The sequence below is a fragment of the Quercus suber genome, unplaced genomic scaffold (genome assembly GCF_002906115.3).
Source record: "Quercus suber isolate HL8 unplaced genomic scaffold, Cork oak 2.0 scaffold_16, whole genome shotgun sequence".
Taxonomy (NCBI): Eukaryota; Viridiplantae; Streptophyta; class Magnoliopsida; order Fagales; family Fagaceae; genus Quercus; species Quercus suber.
The window spans coordinates 2,179,407-2,201,347 of NW_027069481.1; the positions used below are offsets into that span (position 1 = coordinate 2,179,407).

The window sequence follows — 21,941 nt, forward strand, 5'->3', positions numbered from 1 at the left end:
GGACCCTTAAAGGTCTATAGTTTATGATTTTGCATTTAACTCAATTTTGCCATTTTAAGTAAATTTTGAAATTTTGTCACCTAATGGCATAATTAGTGCGAATTAGAGTTTTGGACGTTTTCTAGACGTCACAAGGTTTTACTTTCAATATTTATATGTTTTGTAACCATCAGAGGCAAATCAGACTATTATCAATAAAATACAAACTTTTGTCAATTTTTTTTTCCTAGTGGATTCCAATTTATCTCCTTGTGGATTTTGAAAAACCCTTCATGAATTTGAGGTTTACTACTAGAAGCTAATAGTTTAGTTTCTGTCCCATTAAGAAAGTATCGTGTATGCTATTTTCAAACTTCCGCAACATCAAATTCTATAAACCAAGAGAAATGGTAATCGGGAGAATTGAAATATTAATATAATGCTCCTATGAAATAGTTATCATCAGTGCATGGTGCTTCTATTTGATCATTTGATATAGTTTATTTTATGTGTTTTATTATATTTAAATAATAAAATAAATAAAAGACATTTATATCTAAAGAAAATTAAAAGGAAAAAGTGTAAAACAGTAAAACTATACATTAACAATAAAATAAAATAAATAAATAGGACAAATTAACCAAACAATCTCAAAATCTTCTAAATATAATTTTCTTTTGCATGTGGGCGAGATTTTGAACCTAATGCTTTTCCCAATTTCACTTCAGATATTATATTACAGTGATTTTTCAAACAAAAGTTCAAGCAAACTTTTAATACTCATCATATTTGGAACTCACCTACAAAATTTTACTTCAAGGAAAACGTGTGTGGTTTGGCCTTTAATTCCTTGTGTCAGTGTCTCTCTAATATGCAATTGACCATGAAATTTCAAAGTCGTCCAACAACTCCAGTACTGATCTATCAACACCACGATGATATAGTCTCAAGCAGTGGACTATAATAGAATATTGGCGTGGAGACTACATTCATCTATTTATATGCTTCTTTCCTGTTATAACAATTCACAAACACCACACTGGGAAAGAAAATGGAAATGGCTCAAATTAGACAAGAAGGTAATGATATGATAGAACTCTACAAGGCAGCAGGAAATGGGTGTAAAACCACGTTGGATAGGTTGATCCTTAAAGACCCACACTTGCTTAATAAAATTTCATTGACTTCTTTGAGCGAAACTCCATTACACATATCAGCTTTAATTGGCCACCTTGAATTTAGTAAAGCCCTTCTACTTCTAAAACCCCAACTAAGTCGAGAGTTGGACTCCCACAGACGTTGCCCACTTCACTTGGCTTCTGCTGAGGGCCACACAGAGATCGTCCAAGTATTGTTAGATGAAAATAGCGATGTATGTTTGGTTAGTGATCAAGATGGTAGAATTCCTCTCCACTATGCAGCCATGAGAGGACGAGTTGAGGTTGTAAGGAAGTTGATCATTGCCCAACCTAACTCAATAACTCAAGTTGTGTTAGATGGGGGAGAAACTGTTTTGCACTTATGTGTCAAATACAACCAATTAGATTCTTTGAAACTGTTGGTGGAATTTGTGAGTAACGAAGCAGGCTTTCTCAATTCCAAAGACCACGAAGGTGGCAACACTGTCTTGCATTTAGCTGTGATGCTACAGAGTAGGGTTGGTTTTTTGGTTTTGTGTGTTTTTTTTTTTTTTTTTTTTTTTTCATATATTTAGTCTTTCATAAACAAAATTTTCATTTTTGCAGATAGTAAAATATTTGCTTTCTGTGTCTAAGTGAAAGAAGGAGCAGATGCCTTAAATAAGATGGGTCTTACAGCCTCAAGGTCTTAAATCACTATCCAAAAGACTTGAAATGCTCCTCCATTCAAAACATCTTCATGGGTGCCTGTGCCGTAAGAACAGCGAAGAAAAATAATCTCTCACCATCATTAGAAATTGTTGTTGGTCACCATGATTCAGCAAAACGAAAGAGGTCAACAAGAAAAGGTGGAATAAATGGTTAAAGTACTTGAGGTACCAAGGTGATTGGTTAGAAGAGACGCGGGGTGCACTAATGGTGGTGGCTACTGTCATCACAACTATCACTTTCCAACCAGTAATCAACCCCGTAGGCGGTGTTTTGCAACCAAATGTGAACGATACTTATGGTGGAAATACGACCTAAATTCAACATGTATGGCTGGAAATTCGGTGTTAGCATGTGACTTTAATCATAACTACGGATTCTTAATGTTCATGATTTACAATACCATCTCTTTCACTGCATCTTTGTGTGTCGTCTTTTTGCTTATTAGTGGATTTCCTCTTAAGAATAAGGTTTGCATGTGCCTCTTAACATTTGCCATTTGTACCTCTCTCACATTCTTAGCCTTTGCCTATTTGTCTGCATTCAGCGTGCTGATCCCATATACCTTTTTTGATGGGTTTGCGCATAACGCGGCGTTGGTCACAGCAGGTTGTGTTCAGCTTAGTTTGATGGTTGTGGTTGGAATGGTTCTTCTGATTCACACAATTCGCTTACTCGCCTGGTTGGTAGTGAAGATACGAAAGTTCACCTTATACATACAAAAGCGCCAATAAGTTAAACGGTTCGGATTGGACAGACTCGAATCTAAGACCGGAGACTGCAATTTGTATTACTAGCTGAAATTTTAATCGTTTTCTGAATTGGAAAGTGACATGGCAGGTTATATAGTTCTCTACTGGCAATCAATATATACTAGATTGGTATCATAGTGCGTAGGCTACTTTCCAAGCCCAGGTCTTTTCTTCTTCTTTTTTCCTCTTATTTACTTTTCCATTCTTTTGTGCTTTTTGTTGAAATGAAAATTCGAACTATGATCCTATGTAATTCATTGTACCTAACAAAGATTATATGTAACAGAGTAGAGTTATTAGTTTTTAAATTTTCTCACTTTAACCAAGATTGGTGATGGAATGTGCAAGAGATTCATCCCAGTCTAGCTAGATTGGAATGGTTGAAGCATTCATATCCGGTTTCTACAAAATATCATATTTTACCATTTTAAAAACTAATTTATCTATCATACCATACCACTTTACAACACACGTAACATCTCAAACTTTATTTCTTTTGTCGCTTTATTTAAATATTATTTTTTACTATCTCTCTCTCTCTCTCTAGGCACTGGTCACAACAGGAAAAAAAAAAATCACAAAAACCTAAAACCCTGTTGATTATTTAGGTTTGCAAACAACTTTTACAGCCATCTGTATCTCTTTTTTTCCCCTTGTTAAAACACATTCAATTTGATTAGGATGTTTTGTTTGTATGTGTGTGTGTATGCGCGTGCACGCACGTGTATGTGGTAAATACTCAAATAAATTGTAAGGAATATTTAAAATAAAAAAGTAAATTATTTCAAAAAAACAATGTAAAAAAAAAAAGTCTAAACACCAATAATTAATATTAAAAATGGTATTAGATTTGCTATATAACCAAAATAAATAAAATCAATTGTGTCCTTTTCTATGGAGAACATCAACAATTATAGAACTTCATTAGAATTAAGGTAAATGGTGTGTAAAGCTTCGTACATCTTCTCTTATCACTAATTAAAAAGGAAGTTTTAAAATAGAACTCTATCAACATCAAGAGAAGGGAAACTCACAGATTCCATGTCTCTCTCTCTCTCTCTCTCTCTCTCTCTCTCTCTCTCTCTCTCTCGGTTTCAAAATTTTGTTGAATTTCTCAGTGACTTTCTATCTATGAACAACATCAACAACAATGTTAAAATAAACTACTTTCTATCTATTTTATTTGATAAATAAAATAGAAGATAACTTCAAAAAGAAAAAAGAAATTTGTTAGAATATGGAAAGGAAAAGATAAAATAACTTGGAAAAAAAAATGAAAAGTTAACAAAGCCATACCCTTTTTTTTAAAGGATTCTTTTGTTGCAATTGGAGTTCATAGTGTTATATGTTAATATATAGTGCAATTATCGTCTATTAATAAAATTGAAGGTTTTTATTTTTTAGTTTTTTGAGGAGATGAATAGGCATGAGTTACAATACTAAAGAAAATGAAGAGTTATGGTTGATCGATTATGTGACCCATTTGTTTAGGTTTTTTTGGCTGAGTTAGGAAGTGGTCAACACTGGGTTAGGTGGTGGTTTTGTGGCTGGGTCAGGGTGGTGATTTGGAATGGAGGGGAAGGGAAGAAATGAGGAAGGGAAAACAAAGATTGAGGAAAAAAAAAAAAAAAAGAGACAAAGGGAGAAGAGGAGTCTAGTACGATGAGAGAGAAAAGAGAAAAAGTAATTAATAATATGGTACACAACTACAGTAATCGTTGTATCAAAATATTAAATATACACATTTATAAATTCATTGACGTGGGTAGTTTTGGGGTAAAAATATGTAAATTTAACACTTTTATTTTTTATTATACACAAAGTAGGGCTAAGAATGGACCTAGTCCGCCTGACCAAACCGCCCGACCCAAAGGGTTTTGGGCGGGTTGAATGGTTGCTCGGGTCGGTTCCGGGTCAAATACTTGGGTCTAGGGTCCAACCCGACTCGCCCAATCTAAGAGAGAGAGAGAGAGAGAGAGAGAGAGAGAGAGAGAGAGAGAGAGTAGGGAAGAAATGAGGAAGGGAAAACAAAGATTGAGAAAAAAAAAAAAGAAAAAAAAAAAGAAAAGAAGAAGAGACAAAGGGAGAAGAGGAGTCTAGTACGATGAGAGAGAAAAGAGAAAAAGTAATTAATAATATGATACACAACTACAGTAATCGTTGTATCAAAATATTAAATATACACATTTATAAATTTATTGGTGTGGGTAGTTTTGGGGTAAAAATATGTAAATTTAACACTTTTCTTTTTTATTTTTTATTATACACACATTGAGTAGGGCTAAGAATGGACCTAGTCTGCCTGACCAAACCACTCGACCCAAAGGGTTTTAGGCGGGTTGAATGGTTGCTCGGGTCGGTTTCGGGTCAAATACTTGGATCTAGGGTCCAACCCGACTCGCCCAATCTGAGAGAGAGAGAGAGAGTTATAACATTTGCCATCTTCATTTTTTTCCTGTTCAAATTAATGTAAAAGAAGAAGAGGAGAAAATATTAGTTTTTTTTTTTTTTTTAATTATTAAAGAAGAAGAAGAAGAAGAAGAAGAAGAAGAAAAGAGGTGGGTTTTGAAAGCTTGGGAAGTGGTAAAGGAAGGTTGGGAATTGTTCCCGATCTTCTTCTAATTTTGTACTTTTAATGGCTTTCACTTTTTCTAATCATGCATAAAAGTATGATATTTATACTTATATTCCTAATATAGTATTCAAAAAATAATTATTCCTAATATAGATTTCTTTCTTAACTTACAATATTTAGTTAAATCTTTGCCAGCCATAACCATCTATTGGAATTTTCCTAATGCAAACCTTTTGAAAATTAAAGTTTCCTTTTGAGTTATGTTTTCCTCCATTAAATCTTGATTCTAAATTTGAATCCTATTTTGAATTTGGTCATCCATGACAAATTAGGAATTTTGCAACATGCAAGTCAAACATAAATTCATTTGTTAATAAAAAAAACCAAGCAATTTAAATATATTCTAAGAATTTATACTTATCAATATGGTTGTAGCTATATATGTAATTGTATATGGTAATGTAGATGTATAAGATTAATATTTTGTTTTATTCTTTCTTGATTTTTTTTTTTTTTTGAATAACAAGGAAGGGTTTTTTTTTTTTTTTTTTTTTTTTTTCTTTTAATAAAAAAAGACCCAAGACCAACCTGGAACCCAACCCAAGCATAGACCAACATCTTTGGGTTGGATTGGGTTAGGTTGGTGATTTTGGCATTTAGCCTGATTTTGCAAACAATTTTGTTAGTTGATAGGTTTTGAAAACAAATCTGCTAAGTAGTTTACCACTGATCCTTCTTCTTCTCTCTAGATTTGACCCTTCTTCTTCTCTTTAGATCAATCCCAAATCAGGCCTTGGAGGCCGAAGCTACTTCTCTCCAAAAGATTTGACCCTTTGATGCTCTCCTCTCTTTCTTCTTCTCTACTTCTCTTTCTTCTTCTTCTTCTTCTTCTTCTTCTTCTGTGCTAGTCATGTGGTTTCTATGGAACTTGAGTCTTTCCTCATTGAACTCAAGTCCCAAAGACTTGAGATGTTACTTACCAAATATTTGGTTTACTTGTCAACTAACGAGTGTTAGCAAAATCAAGCCAAATGCCAAAAAAAAATCTGGGTCGAGTTCCTCCTAAAAAATTCTAGACGAGTTGTGGTTGGTTGGGAACTCGACCCAAACTCAACCTTATTGGTGAGCTATTATTCTTTCTTTCTCTTCTATGTGTATCCGAATAGAGTTAAAATGTACAAGATACCTTATTTGCTTGAAAATGATGAGAGCCTGCCGAGAAGGGGGGGGGGGCATATCTTGTACAAAAAGAGAAATAGACATGGCAAAACGGGCTAAAATTCCCTGACTCAACCTGGACCTTCCCGTTTTTACCCAACCCGAATAAAAAATGGGCCAACTTTGGGCATGCCTTTTTTTTTTTTCTTTTTCTTTTTTTTTTTTTTTTTGGTGGGACAACTCAGCTTGACCTGACTCATTTTTAAAATTTTTTTTTCCTAAAAAATATTTAAACTACATGGTAAGGTGCTAAGTGCATAACATTAACATAAAGGCACAATGCATTGGTGTGTGCTCCATTTACTAAAAAAAAAAAAAGAGTTAAATGAAAGGAAAAAGAATACAAAATGCAAACTCAAGCATCTATAAGTCTACAACTTCTACACATCTATTGTATTGTCTAGACTACTAATTACAAATAGTCTAATAAACTAACACTGACTAAGTTAGATACTAAGTACCAGCCAGCCAGAAATCTAAGACTAATGGCTTGTTTGGAAGTTTAGAGAGGGAGGAGAGTAGAGGGGAGTAGAGGGGAGGGGAGTAGTGGGGAGGAGAGTAGAGGAAAATGATTCCCCTCCACCTTGTTTGGATGTTTTTAAAATTAGTAAGGGGGAAGGGAGTAATTAGCCCCTCCCCCTCATTCCTTAAAAAACTTCCAAACAAGGTAATTAGATTACTCTCCCTCCCTCTACTCTACTCCCCCTCTTTTTTTAAACATCTAAACAGGCCATAAGTTACCAACTATTACTAACACTAAGTCTAAGTCCAAGTGTCAAACGAGTACAAAACACAACAAAAGTAAAAGCAACAAGAATTTATGCAAATAAGATGGCTAATAACTTGACATGGTTCATGATATATATATATTTTTTTTTTGTAGTTCTTTTTTTGGAATGATATCATTAGTGAATTTTGAATCTAAAGTGCATAGATTTAGAATATATAATTTTTTGTGCTCCTTAGGATCTATCTCTCTCTCTCAAATTGTAAATTTGTAATTATAAGTATTCTAGCTATGAGATATTAACAACATTACATGGAAGATTTTGTCATCATGGCTATGAAGAATTTCAGCAATGCTTAAAACTCTCAAAAATTAGAATTGCAAATATATGGAAAGTTTTATGTTTTTTGGTTTCTTTGTATTTTCCTCTCCACATGTATAATAGTAAGTTAGAAACAAATAGCCTAACAATAGAAGGTGCCCATTTAACCAAAAAGTCATTCATTTGTTTTGTTTTGTTTTTTTTTGTTTTTTTTTTTTTAAATGTGAAAAATACAAGTTGACATGATCCGCTTGCAACCAGATTGACCCGACCCATTTTTAGCCTGTGTTATAGCCATTATTTAGCCCCACTCGTTTTGACTCCCAACTTGATTGACTGACTGTTTGTCACGTGACCACTTCTAACAAAGGATAAAACTTAAATACAGTACCTTATATTTTCATCTTAAAATTCTATCATATGATTTTTTTTCTAATTAGATAAAAGTATAATTTTTAATTAATCAGCCGCATAGAATGGAAGTGTGATTCTTTCGGTGAGTTGACTCCTTGATATCCCGCCATCCACGCCACTTAACACGTTCCTAAATTCCATCCACGCTGGGACCTTTATCTTTACACATACCGACTTCTCTGTGGGCCTCTTTTCTCTACTCATCACAAGATTCCCCGTTTCTCCCTGGTTTTGGACGAAGAATTCATGTGAAACTCGTACGGCCGAATTTGCAACTTTTTGACGTGCAAATTACAATCCAAAAAAGTTAATTTTAACTATGTTACTATCTATTAGCACAAAATTTCAAAACGTCCTCCAATCTCCAAAGATCGTCAAAACCACTTACGCTTTTTACAACACACTACTTGTCAAGTTGTCTTTGTCAGGAAGGTTAGATCAAATTTTCACTTGCCTTGCTTGTCAGATTTCCTTTTTTCTTTTTTTTTTTTTTTTTTTTTTTTTTTTTTGGGGGGAAAATGGAACATTCATCTATTTATATCATAAGAGAATCTTGATACAAGGCATTCATAACTGGTGGAGGTGAGTACTCCATCCAAAACACATCCTCAAAAATATTCCAAGCATGCTGTGCAAGAGCATGAGCTACCCTGTTCCCCGTCTCCTTATACAGCTAAAATTAACCCAATGCAACCCAAGAACCAAATGGCAAATATCATCCACCACATTGCCTAACAAAGGTAGATCAGCCATTGAAGAAGATATTGCTCTCATTATATTACTGTTGTCCCCTAGAATTACAAGCTCTGAAAATCCAGCATTAATGGCGAACTCCACTGTCTTTCTGCATGCCAATAACTCCGCTTCTTCACTACTGCTCACAAGTGGCCCTCTTGCCATCATCGCTGCCATCACCTCACCCTTGTCATTTCATATAATAGCACCAAACCCAGAGCTTTGAGTTTCCATGAACACAGCTGCATCAAAGTGTTAGAGATATATATTAGTTATATTAGCCCAATGTAATAGGCCCAAGCCCAGTCCTGCTTGTATTAGTAATCTAAGGTTTAGTCGCCTATATATACTCATGTTAGGGTTCATTGTAATACAGGTTATTGTACTACACTCTTATACAATAAAGATGTAGCCTTTAAGAGATTCCTCCGTGGATGTAGGCCGACAAGGTTGAACCACGTAACTTTCGTATTCTCAGTATTCTTATTCTATGCTTCTTCTTCCGTATTCACTCTAGCATACATAACATAATATAACACATTGCATTTACTAATAATAATATTACATTTAACATGGCTTTCAACCGCTATGGCACGCGCCGCCTAGGTTTCCGGATTCTCCTCCACGTGCCGATTGAACACGCACGTGCATGCCACGCCCCAAAAAACTTGATGATGTCATCATGTCCACGTCAGTGACCTGCAATCATGCCACATCATCAGACACGCAAGCCCTAGTCCACGTCAGCGCCACGTCATCAAGATGATGTCAGCGGCACTACAGCTCGATCCGTGACCCGACCCGAAAAACTCGGAACCGACCCGGACCATGTAGCCAGTGAATTTGACCCTGATCTGTTGACTTTGACTTTCGCGTTGACTTTTGACCAAAAGTCAAAATTTTTGAAAAGGCCTATCTTGCTTAGTTTTTTGCGTAGATTCCAATTTTGGACTTTTTTTCTTCATTTGAAACTCCAAAATTGGTCCATTGGCATATTCTTCATTGTGGTTTCTTCAAAGGCATTCTTCAAGGCATATCTTAGTGATCTTCTCGTGCGTATCCAACCTCAAGCCTTCATCGAGCTTCCGCCTTGAGTTTGAGGGAGGGTGTTAAAGATATATATTAGTCATATTAGCCCAATGTAATAGGCCTAAGCCCAGTCCTGCTTGTATTAGTAATCTAGGGTTTAGTCGCCTATATATACTCATGTTAGGGTTCATTGTAACACAAGTTGTTGTACTACACTCTTATACAATAAAGATGTAGCCCTCAAGGGATTCCTCCGTGGATGTAGGCCGACAAGGCTGAACCACATAACCCTCGTGTTCTTGGTGTTTCTATTCTATACTTCCTCTTCCGCATTCACTCTAGCATACACAACATGATATAACACATTGCGTTTGCTAATAATAATATTACATTTAACACAAAGTTTGATTTGAAGACTGAAAGTGGGGGCAGTTTCCATACTTCACCAACAAATTGTACCGCATCATCAACATGCAGATAGTCCAGAGCAATCTGATATTCCTCCTAGTACTCCACAACTCTCTTGCATAACCAATTTGGATCTTGAATCTTACCCACGTGCAACAACTTGTTTCCTTGATTCCAAATAAGCCACGCCTGAACTAAAAACACTTCCATCTCCTGCAGAGAAAGCCAAAAGTACTACAGCAGTTCAAGCATATCAGCTTGGCCACGCGAACACTTCTGCAATTTCAATAAGCTCCCATCCCACACTCCCGTAGCAACCTCACAATCCCACAATGCATGTATAGTTGATTCAAGGAACCTGGTGCAATTTAAACACACACTGTCATGAATAATTCTTCGCTTTGCAGAGTTCAATCATGTTGGCAATATCTCATGACATGCCCTCCACCCAAACACCTTAATCTTACTAGGAATTCATAGTTTCCACAGAGCAGTCCATACAATTTTTCCCACACAGCCACTGGAATTCTCAGTCCACTCATCACCCCTCTAAATCTGCACAGCCACCTTGTATGCTGATTTTACTGAAAACCTCCCATTCTTGTTATACATCCAAAATATTGTATCTGGTACATGTCGATGACTCAACAAAATTCTGCATATCGCCTTAGCATCTTCAGTGTGAAACATTGACATGATCAGCTCTCTTCTCCGCTAATGTAGGTTTAGATCAATGAGGTCATCCACCAACAATCCTTCAGTTTCTTCATTGGCCGGGTATAGTACTCTATTTGAAAGCCACTTTTTATTTCCAAATAGTAAAAGTATATGCCCCCCCCCCCTCCCCCCCCAAAAAAAAGAGTAAAATTTTAAGCAATGATATATTACTCCTACTTCATCCTATGTGAGATGAGTTTGGCTTACCTCTAGTATTTTTTTAACGAGACATTTTTTGTTATTTTTAATATACGATAACAAGTGCTTTTATTTAGTTAGTGGGTGATCTGTCAGTTTCTCTTCAAACAAATAAAGATTCTAGAATTTTTTTTTTTTTTTTTAAATGTACTAAGGTAATTAAGCCAAGCCTACTTGGAATTTCACATTCACACGCCTGCATTTCTTTTTAGTAATTAATCATAAAATACAAAAAAAAAATAAAAATACAAGGATACATCTTTTTGTTAAATTACCGATTGTTACAAAAGTTTAAACTATTGGAATATGTTAAATTTAATCATTTAGCCACATATTTTTAACACTCCCCTTCACATGTGGTTTGAAATTACATTTTAAAATATGTTAGGGCATATGTGATTCAATGTTGGGAATATATGTCACTATTTTATGCAATTGGTTAATCCTTTGACAAAACGTACTTTACTTGTATTTGGGTAGATCTGGGATGTCTTTAATACTTCAAGGAACAAAGTTTCAAGTTCAAGTCTAAGAATTAAGTGAGAAAGTGCTAGATTTTAAAACTTGACAGCTAGCTCGATAGCTAGCATTTATCATGGTTTAAAAGTTGTTTCAGCCCATGGCTCGACAGCTAGCTCGATAGATGGCTATTTATCGAGGTTTATGAAACTTAGTTTTTCAGAGCTGTTTCTCATCCAATCCGTGGGTATATGTTTGAGCTTTCTTTTATCATAACTCTAAACATATATAAGGATTATTTTAAGGGCCGTCTAGGGTTGCACGAGTGTGAAGCAAAGTTTTGTTCATGCAAATTGTGACCGGAGACAGAATTTTCCCTAGTTCAACTTTCTCTTGAAGAAGCTGCTGTGTTTATACACCGTAGGATTTTGTGACCAAAGAGTTTCTTGATCTTCATGGTGTGATGAACTAAAGAACTTTGAAGCCAACATCCTTCTCAAGTTGGTGATTAAGTTGCGTACTGAGATCTACGCATTTATTGGTTAGTCACGTACTGGGAGTCATGCATTGAAAATGAGAGATTGTTACTACAGAATAAGTCTAATTGGGTGTTGGGGTAAGGGTTCAACTTGTAACTGCTTGTTGTGATAATAATGAATTCTTGAGAGTGGTGACCTTAAAATCACCCAGTGGGGTTTTTACCGTGTTAGTTTTTCCCATTCGAAAACAAATCACCCGTGTCAAATTTAATTTTTGCTACATTTAGTTTAATTGGTGATTTGTTTGTACTATCACGCATATTGTATGTTAATCTGATTAATTAATTGGTTAATCTATCATAAGGGGTCAATACATTTTTGGCCTATCAAGTGGTATCAGAGTAAGCACACTCTGATTTGGTTTTGATCTTTGTTGTGTGATCCATTGACCCTTATTTGTCATGGATAGAGGACAGTCTTTTATTATACCTCATTTATTTGATGACACTAATTATGCATACTAGAAAGTATGCATGAGAGATTTCTTGTAGTCTTTAGATGAAAAAGTGTGGCAAGCTGTGGAGATAAGTTGGACTAAGCCTACGGAAGTATCGGCCGACTAAGATGATGCTAAGATCAAGGCGAAAAACTTCAACAGCAAGGCGTTGAATGCTTTATTCTGTGCAATCGCAAATGAGGAGTTCAAGAAAATATTCTTCACTGAAACTGCAAAGGAAGCATGGACCATCCTTCAGACGACTTATGAGGGAACCAAGGTTGTTAAGGATTCAAAATTTCAAAGGCTCACGATAAGCTTTGAAGAAATTAAAATGGAGGAGGATGAGTCATTCAATGAGTTATATGCCAAGTTCAAAGACATAGTGAACTCAACCTTTAATCTTGGGGAAACCATTCCTGAGCGACACCGAGCCAGAAGATGACTTCGATAATGAGGATGATGCAATCCTAAATGCCTTCACTGCCACCGTAAATCCTATTGAAGGGATTGTTGAAGATGTGGATGAAGAAGAAGACTTGGTGGAGTCTAAATTTGAAAAGATAGATGAACAAGATGACGTCCACACAACCTATGCAAAGTTATACAAGGTCTCCGAAAAGCATGAGAAGTTGTATAGGTTGGCCACCAAGAAGCTTAGTGATGTGGAGCTTAAGCGAGAAGAAATCTCCACAAAGTTTGATGAAGCTAATCAGACTATTGGAGCACTGAGATTTAAGAACAATTTCTTGGCTGAGAAGATCAAGAAGCTTGAGGCAAAACTGTTCCAAGTCAGAGCTCAGTTGGAAAGGACTTCAGGTGCTAAGCTCGATGAGATGCTCTATCTTTAAAAATCTGCTTCCGATCGAATCGGTTTAAGGTATGATTTCTCTTCTCCTAATGTTGCTACTTCTAGTACTATTGTTTTTGTTTTTCCTGCTATTAAGGTTGAATCTGAGAACATTAATGTCAAAATTGTTTTACCTAGTGAGAACATAGACAAGGGTAAATCTATCTTAGGAGCACCCCTTAAGCAGGATAAAAATTAAGTTAAAAACCCTAGTGCTAAGAACGGAAACTCTCAAAAGCCTAAACAGAAGAAATAACATCTCTATCATCACTGTGGAGCAGCTGGACATACTCGACCTAATTGCTATAAGTGGTTAGCCACTTAACAGAGTAACAACATGATCGCGTCAGTAAACCAAAATTAGTTTCTATCTTCCTTTGCTCCTCTTGGAGATCTTCTCAAAACTCTCATGTTCTTTTCGAACTTGAACGATTTTAATTCTTCCGCCTCATTGCTTAATCAAGGGTTTGCTAAATAGAAAGGTTTTTCCAAGTTGTGGAAGGAAAATGGCTCCAAGTGATTCTGTCTGTCTCTCTCTCTCTCTCTTTGCTTCTTGTTTTTGTTTTTGTATTACTTGTGTGTTTTGCTTTCGTATTTTAAGTCAGTCTAATTTTATGCATTGCCTTGTTTAAACATGTTTTTGTTTGTTTATTTTTCAGTTTTGGCTTATTTTGTTATTCATATAGTAATATATAAAAAAAATTGAAAAATTAGAAAAATACAAAAACAGTGTGTGCTTGTGTATATTGGTACTTGTGTACCTTGGATGGCCATTGAAACAAAGTTTTCTAAACTTTATATCTTATGTAGCTTAGATGAGCATCTCTATGCACAACTAAGCAAATGAGATTTATGGTTCGTGTTTGTGATGAGTAAGATTAAGTAATCTCTTGTACTTAACACTCGTATCACTCTTTTTGACGGAAAGGACTAGAAAATCCGAAAATAACCATATCACCACTGTTGACCGCCAATCATGAAATAACATTTGTATACTTCGGCATAATAAAAGTGGAATGTTAAATGCTTAAAATAATTGGGTGTTTCTTTTCTATCTCTTATATGCCCATGCATGGTTTGCTTAAAAGAAAAATATGCAAAGAAAAATAAAAGGCAAAAATAATCAAAATGCTTTATATATGATTTCAAGCGTGTATTCTAGGAGATGTGAGAGTTATAGGATGTATCTCGAAGGTGATAGTCCCTATTAAACAATTATAATTGTGTGTGAGTTAAAGTAATTTTCTCATTTCTCAAGTCATCATAACATGTAGACACTTATGCAATCTTGCGATATTTTTCACACACAGCATGCAATATTCTTTGCTACTTTTGATACATATGTTGGTACAATGTGATTTGGTCATCATAAGGAATACATGTGTTAATGTATGCTCACTAAACTATCTTGACTTGTTTTTGAAATATAAAATTGGTTAGACTTGTTTAGTGTGTTTGTGTGTTTTGGATCTAAATGCTTGACATTTTTCTTGAGGAGAGATGATTTTGAGAGCTTAAAATGTTGTTTAGATTTTTGGTTGAGTAGCATGCTTGATTGCATTCATATCTGTGTTTTTCTCTTCTTTGAAAAACTATTTTTAAGCAATCTCGATAGCTTCTCGATACTTCTCAACAACTAGGCTATCTATCTAGACCCTTCAACTGCTTTTTTTTGCATTCTCGATAGCTCTCGATAGCTACTTCGATCTATCGAGAAACATTCTGACCTCTCAATACCTTCTTCGATCCATTGAGAAACTTTCTGATCTCTTGATACCTGCTCGATAGCTATCTCGATCGATCAAGAATCTTTGTTGTGGACACCTCTCGTTAGCTCCTTGATAGCTCTTTATAGCTCTCGATCAATCGAGGTTTATCATTTTTCTATAAAAAGGTTCCTTGTGATTTTTCTGTCATTCCTCTTTGATCTCTTTCGATAGTTAATCTCTTCTCTCACTCCCAAACTCCTCAAACTCAAACCCCTCACATTCCTCACTTGATCTTCGGCCTAATTCAAGTGTTCTTCATCTGGTATGATACTTTATCACTCATTAATCATGCATTTCATTCTTTTCTGACCTAAGTTTTGGTTTTTGAAGAATTTTTGGGGGGTTTTTCAAAATTGATGAGATTTTGTAAAAATGTTTAGGTTGGGTGTTACTTCAATGAGTTTAAAACTTCATGCATTGCATCATGTGTGCATTATAGCAGAGTTTCATGCATTTTAGATTTGTGTTTACTTTGTTGTTATGTTGTGTGCTGGTAGGTTTGGATTGAGCTGAGCTCATGATACATTTAAATTTGCATGTCACATGTTCATGCATTTTCATGCATACATACCTTACTATTTTTATCTTTTGATATTAAAACTTTTTTGTGCTTTTCTGATTCTCTCTCTCTCTCTCTCTCTCTCTCTCTCTCTCTCTCTCTCTCTCTCTCTCTTGTGTTAGTTGCATCATGGCACATAAACCCTTATCTTATTTTTTAGGATAACTTCAAATTGGTCACCAATTTGTCCTACTATGCACCTTCCTCTCCCAAAGTAAACTTTTTTTTTCTTTGGAATGAAGGAGAAATTTATTACATCAAAAGGAGGGGCATGGGTCCAGTTCAGCCCTCCTAGGGGGAGAAAATTCAAAGGGGTAAAGGAGTGGAAATCAGCCCATCCACACTACAATGGCCCAATGGGCAGTCCTTAGAGCTATGGTCTAGGTAATTAGCCTGTCTATTTACAAAGCAAAAACCCAACATACAAAAAGTGTATACGTCTGATTTCAACCATGATTGTTTCATTGTTTGGACTCAGCCCAATTCACTTCAGACTGGGCTAGCATAGATTGCCATGGCTGTGGAGCTTGAGTCTCCTTCAAAAATCGCAAAACAGATCCATCCTGAACCTCCTCACAATAGTTGATGTTGACATAAATGACAATTTTTATTTTTTTATTTTTTTGAGAAAAATTCAACATATAACATCCATTTGTAATGAAATTAAACGTCAAATTACTTATTCAACTATATTAAAAAATAATAATAAAATAAAATNCATTATCAGTTTATTAGTGATTTTTTTATGCGACCACGCGTTTGCATGTTAATTTGATTAATTAATAACTTGGCTAATTAATCAATTAATTTAATCACAAGAAGTTAGTACGTATTTGGTCTATCAAGTGATATTAGAGCAGTCACATTTTAATTAGGTTTAATCTTTGCTGTGTTGATCCATTGACCCCTATTTGTCATGAATGAGGACAATCGTTAATTATACCTCCTTTATTTGATGGCACTAACTATGCATACTGGAAAATACACATGAGAGCTTTTTTGCAGTCTTTAGATGAGAAGGTGTGGCAAGCTGTAGAGATTGGCTGGACCAAGCCAAAAGAAGCGCCGACCGATTGGGATGAAGTCAAGATCAAGACAACAAATTTCAACAGTATAGCGTTGAATGCCGTATTTAACGCAGTCACTAATGAAGAGTTCAAGAAAATATCCTCCATTGAAACTGCTAAGGGAGCATGGATCATCGTTTAGACAACCTATGAGGTCACAAAGGCTGTCAAAGATTCAAAACTTCAGAGGCTCACTACAAGCTTTGAAGAGATAAAAATGGAGGAGGATGAGTCGTTCGATGAGTTCTATGCCAAACTCAAGGACATAGTGAACTCAGCCTTCAATCTTTGGGAAATCATTCCTGAACCCAAGATTATGAGGAAAGTGCTTAGATCTCTACCCAAGAGATTCCATACAAAGATTACGGCGATAGAGGAATCAAAGGATATGACAAGATTCCTTTGACTGAGCTGGTTGGAAACTTGCAGACCTACGAGCTAGGGTTATCTAGGATTAGTAAGTCGGGTAAAGGCAAGAGCATGGCCTTAAAGGCAAAAAGCAGTGACACAGATGAGTCTTCCAATGATGAAGATTCCAAGATGAAGGCAGTTCAAGAAGTTTATGAAGAATGCCAATGGGAGGAGTTTTGACAAGGACCGCAGACAATCCAGTTCTTCTTAGTTTAAGGGCCAAGACAAAGGGAAAAATGATGCTAAGGATAGCGGTCAGTACATTGTTCCTGCAGAACCAAAGTGCTTTAGGTTTCATGGATTCGGTCACATGAAGCAAGAATGCCCCACATATCTCAAAAGCATTGAGAAGAATAAGGCACTTGCTACAACCTTGAGTGACACTAAGCCTAAGGATGATTCCGACGATGAAGATGACGGAATCTTGAATGCCTTCACTACCAGAGTCAATCCTACTAAAGGGATTGTTGAAGACGTGGAAGAAGAAGAAAAATTGGTGGATTCTAAGTGTGAGAAGATGGATGAACAAGATGATATCCATACAGCTTATGAGAAACTGTACAAGCTTTCTGAGAAGCATGAGAAACTGTATAAGCTAGCCACCAAGAAACTCAGTGATATAGAACTTGATCGTGAAGAGATGTCCACAAAGTTTGATGAAGCTAATCAGACTATTGGAGGATTGAGGTTTAAGAACAATTTCTTGGCTAAGAAGACCAAGAAGCTTTAAGTAGAGTTGTTTCAAGTCAGAGCTAAATTGGAGTGGACTTCAAGTGCAAAACATGATGAGATGCTCAGCATTCAAAAATCTGCTTCGGATCGAACAGATTTAGGGTATGGTCTTTCTTCCTCTAATATTGCTTCTACTAGTGCTACTGTTTTTGTTCCTCCTGCTAATAATATTGAAATTGAGAACATTGATGTTAAAACTGAATTAGCTAGTAAGAACTTAGACAAGGGTAAATCTATTTTAGGAGCACCCCCTAAGCAGGATAAGAAAGATGTTAAAAACCCTATGGATAAGAAGGCTAACTCTCAAAAGCCTAAATAGAAAAAGCAGCATCTCTGTCATCATTGTGGAGCTGCCAGTCATACTCGACCAAATTACTATAAGTGATTTGCCACTCAACAGAGCAACGGCATGATAGCATCTGGAAGCCAGAATCAGTTTCAATCCTCTTTTGCTCCTCTTGGAGATCTTCTCGAAGCCCTCATGTTCCTTTCGAACTTGAACGGTTTCAATTCTTCCCCCTCACTACCAGTTCAAGGGTTTAATCAAAGGGAAGGTTCTTCCAAAGTGTGGAAGAAAAAGGGCTCCAAGTGATTCTGTCACTTTCTTCTATCTTCTTATTTTTGTTTGTTGCATTACTTGTGTATTTTGCATTTATTTTGAGTCAGTCTAGTTTTATACTTTGCTTTGTTTAACATGTTTTTACTTGTTTGTTTTTAGTTTTGTTTATTTTGTTTTTGATATTAAAAAAAAATTGAAAAATCTGAAAAATACAAAAACAGTGTGTGTTTTGTGTACTTGGTACTTGTGTACCTTAGATGGCCATTGAAATAAAGTTTTCTAAACTTTGTATCTTTTGTAGCTTAGATGAGCATCTCTATACATAATTAAGCAAGTGAGCTATATGGCTCTTGTTTGTGATGAGTAAGATTAAGTTATCTCTTAAACATAACACTCGTATTACTCTTTTTGACGGGAATGACTAAAAAATCCTAAGAGAAAGGCATAAATAATCATCTTACTATTGTTGCCCACCAATCATGAAAGACACATGTATGCTTCGGCATAGCAAAAGTGTAGTGTCAATGACATTTGTGTGATTCGGCATAACAAAATTGGAATGTCAAATATCAACGGGTATTTCTTTTCTCTCTCTTATATACCCATGCAAGATATGTTAAATAAAAGAAAAATATGCAAAGAAAATAAAAAGCAAAAAGATCAAAAATACTTTTAAATATGGTTGCAAGCGTGTATTCTAGGAGATGTGGGAGTTATAGGATGTACCTCAAAGGTAATAGTCCCCATCAAACAGTTATGATTGTGTGTGAGTTAAAGTGATTTTCTCATATCTCAAATCGTCATATCATGTATGCACTTATGCAATATTGCGATGTTTTTCACATACAATACGCAATATTCTTTGCTACTCTTGATACATGTGCAGGTACAATGTGATTTGGCTATCAGAAGGTTTTACATGTGCTAATGTATGCTCCCTAAATTGTCTTGACTTGTTTTTGAAATATAAAATTGGTTAGACTTGTTGTGTGTGTGTGTATATTTTTTTAAGATCCATGTGCTTAAAATTCTTGTTAAGAGATGTTTTTGAAAGCCTAATATGTTAATTGGATCATTGGTTGAGTTGCATGTTGCATTGCATTCATGTCTATGTTTTTCTTTTCTCGAAAAACTGTTTTTAAAAGCTGGCTCGACACCTCCTCGAAACCTCCTCGATACCTAGCTCTCTATCAAGCTTCTCAAGCTTTTTCTTATCGCAATCTCGACACCTCTTCGGTAGTTGGTTGATTGATCGAGAAAGTTCTTGTACTCTTGATAGCTTCTCGACACCTAGTGGGTCGATCGAGATTTCTTAATCGTGTCTGATGATTTCTTCCTCGATACCTCTCGACAAACTCATCCGTCGACGTTATGTTTTCACGACACCTGTCTCAACACTTGTCTCAATACCCCTCGACACCTCCATCTGTTGAGATTTAGTGAGGATCTATAGAAGCTCCTCATGCGATCAGGAACTCATTTTCTTGATCTCTCTCGATCTATCCATGGCTGTTTCTCTCCCAAACACCTTTCTCTCTCCCTAAACCTCTTTATCAAGGTTTCTTCAAGGTTTCTCAAGATTTTTCTTCACGTGGTAAGCTAATAATCTCTCATTCTTCATGCATTTCATGTTTTTGAAACCTAGGTTTAGGGGTTTTTGAAAATTTTGGAGGTTTTCAAAATTGATGAGTTATTGTTGAAATTTTGGGTATGGGTTTTCATTTAAATGTGTTTAAAATCTCATACATTTGCATTATAATGGCATTTTCATACATTTAGATGTGTGTAATATATTTGTGTGCTGGTAGGATTGAATTGGGTTGAGCCCATGATGCTTATTACTTTGCACGTCACATGCTTATGCATTTTTATGCATACGTACTCTCTTTTCAATATACTTGATATATTTGAAATGTTTTGGGACTTTTTTGATTGTCTTCTTCTCTCCCTCTCTCTCTATTGTTTACATTAGTCGTGTCTATGGCACCTAAACGTAAGTCTGCTCCATCCCAGAACCCTCTTCGTTCAGAGGCATCATCTTCTTCTGATCCTACTCCTTCTCACATTCGGTTCCATGATGAGGATGCCTGAAAGGACTACTCGGAGAACTTTTCTCAACGAGGTGTTCATTCAAAACACTAAGTCATTTTGGCAGACTTCACCGACACTGACCTTCCCGATGTCATTCACAATTGGGGATGGGAGTCATTGTGTGACGTCTCGGTCACTTGTCCTCTCGTGCTTATTCAGGAGTTTTACTCCAACATACACGGGATTGATTCTTCAGTACCTCTCTTTCATACTCGCATTCAAGGTACGCGCATTGCTGTCACACCGTAGCTTGTTGCGGATGTGCTTCGTGTCCCGAGGATAAAGCATCTTGACTACCCCAGTTGTGAGCGTCTGAGGACTATGTCCAAAGATGAGATGATGTCTGCTTTCTGTGAGCACCCATTTGTTTGGGGTAAGCGTTAGTTTACACCATGTCAGCCTTTTGCTAAAGGTCCTAGATTCATGAACATGGTCATCACTTTTGTTTTGCAGCCACTCTCTTACTATAACTCTATCACAAAGCCTTGTGCTCGATTTTTGCTTTCTTTATTATAGCACCTCACTATAGATTTTCCTTCACATTTTATTCTTTCCATCATAGATGTGTTTAGGGATACAGCTACCCGTGATAAGCTCATTTTCCCTTCAACTATCACGCGGATTCTACGCCACTTTTTTGCTCCTTTTCTCTCTTCTGATCACTTTTCTGTCATGTGTGTCATAGACACCGTTACCGTTAAACGTAGCGAGGCGTAATTTAGGTCTCGACAATCAGATTCAGCCGCTTCTCCCACTCTTTCTACTCCATCCACATCTGCTTCCTCCTCTTCTCAGAGTGGAGTGACTCTAAAGGACATCATGGCGCAGCTTCAGCGCATGGATACTCACCTTGATACACTATCTACTAAGTTGTATTAGGTGAATATTCGTGTTAGCCGTATTGCTAGGCGGCAGGCGACCATGGGTGGTTTTGCTTCTGAAACTTCTCCTCCACCACCTCATGTAGCTTCTGATTCTGCAACTTAGGATGATGATGATGATGGCGATGGCGATGACGATGATGATGAAGATGATAGCTCTACCAATAAGATGTTTACTTGACACTTTTACCCTTTGTCACTCGTGACAAAAAGGAGAATAGTTTTGGGATATGAAGCTAGTCATTCAGCTATCACGCAGATTCTATGCCACTTTTCTGCTCCTTTTCCCTCTTCTAATCACTTTTCTGTCATGTGTACCATAGACACTGCTACCGTTAAACGTAGTGAGACGCAGTTTAGGTCTCGGCAGTCGGATTTAGCCGCTCCTCCCACTCCTTCTGCTTCATCCACATCTGTTCCCTCCTCTTCTCAGAGTGGAATGACTCTAGAGGACATCATGGCGCAGCTTCAGCGCATGGATGCTCGCCTTGATACACTCTCTACTGAGTTGTATCAGGTGAATGTTCGTGTTAGCCATATTACTAGGCGGCAGGCGACCATGGGTGGTTTTACTTCTGAGGCTTCTTCTCCACCACCTCATGTAGCTTCTGATTTTACAGCTGAGGATGATGATGATGATGGCGATGACGATGATGCTTCTGATGAT

General features: G+C 36.4%; 1 protein-coding gene across 1 annotated transcript; it reads left to right on the forward strand.

Moving 5' to 3' along the window:
• The first annotated feature begins 1,036 nt into the window (after positions 1-1,036).
• On the forward strand, positions 1,037-1,757 carry LOC111985441 (ankyrin repeat-containing protein BDA1). Its single transcript, XM_065782617.1, has 2 exons — positions 1,037-1,636; positions 1,725-1,757. The coding sequence occupies exons 1-2, from the start codon at positions 1,037-1,039 to the stop codon at positions 1,755-1,757; spliced, it is 633 nt and encodes a 210-aa protein (XP_065638689.1).
• Positions 1,758-21,941: the final 20,184 nt, after the last annotated feature.

What these genes read in the sequence shown, in the direction of transcription:
- LOC111985441 (XM_065782617.1), top strand. Translation starts at nt 1,037, where the DNA reads ATGGCTCAAATTAGACAAGAAGGTAATGATATGATAGAACTCTACAAG. An exon ending in CTGTGATGCTACAGAGTAGG is followed by an intron (nt 1,637 to 1,724) that starts GTTGGTTTTTTG and finishes TCATTTTTGCAG; the next exon opens with ATAGTAAAATATTTGCTTTC.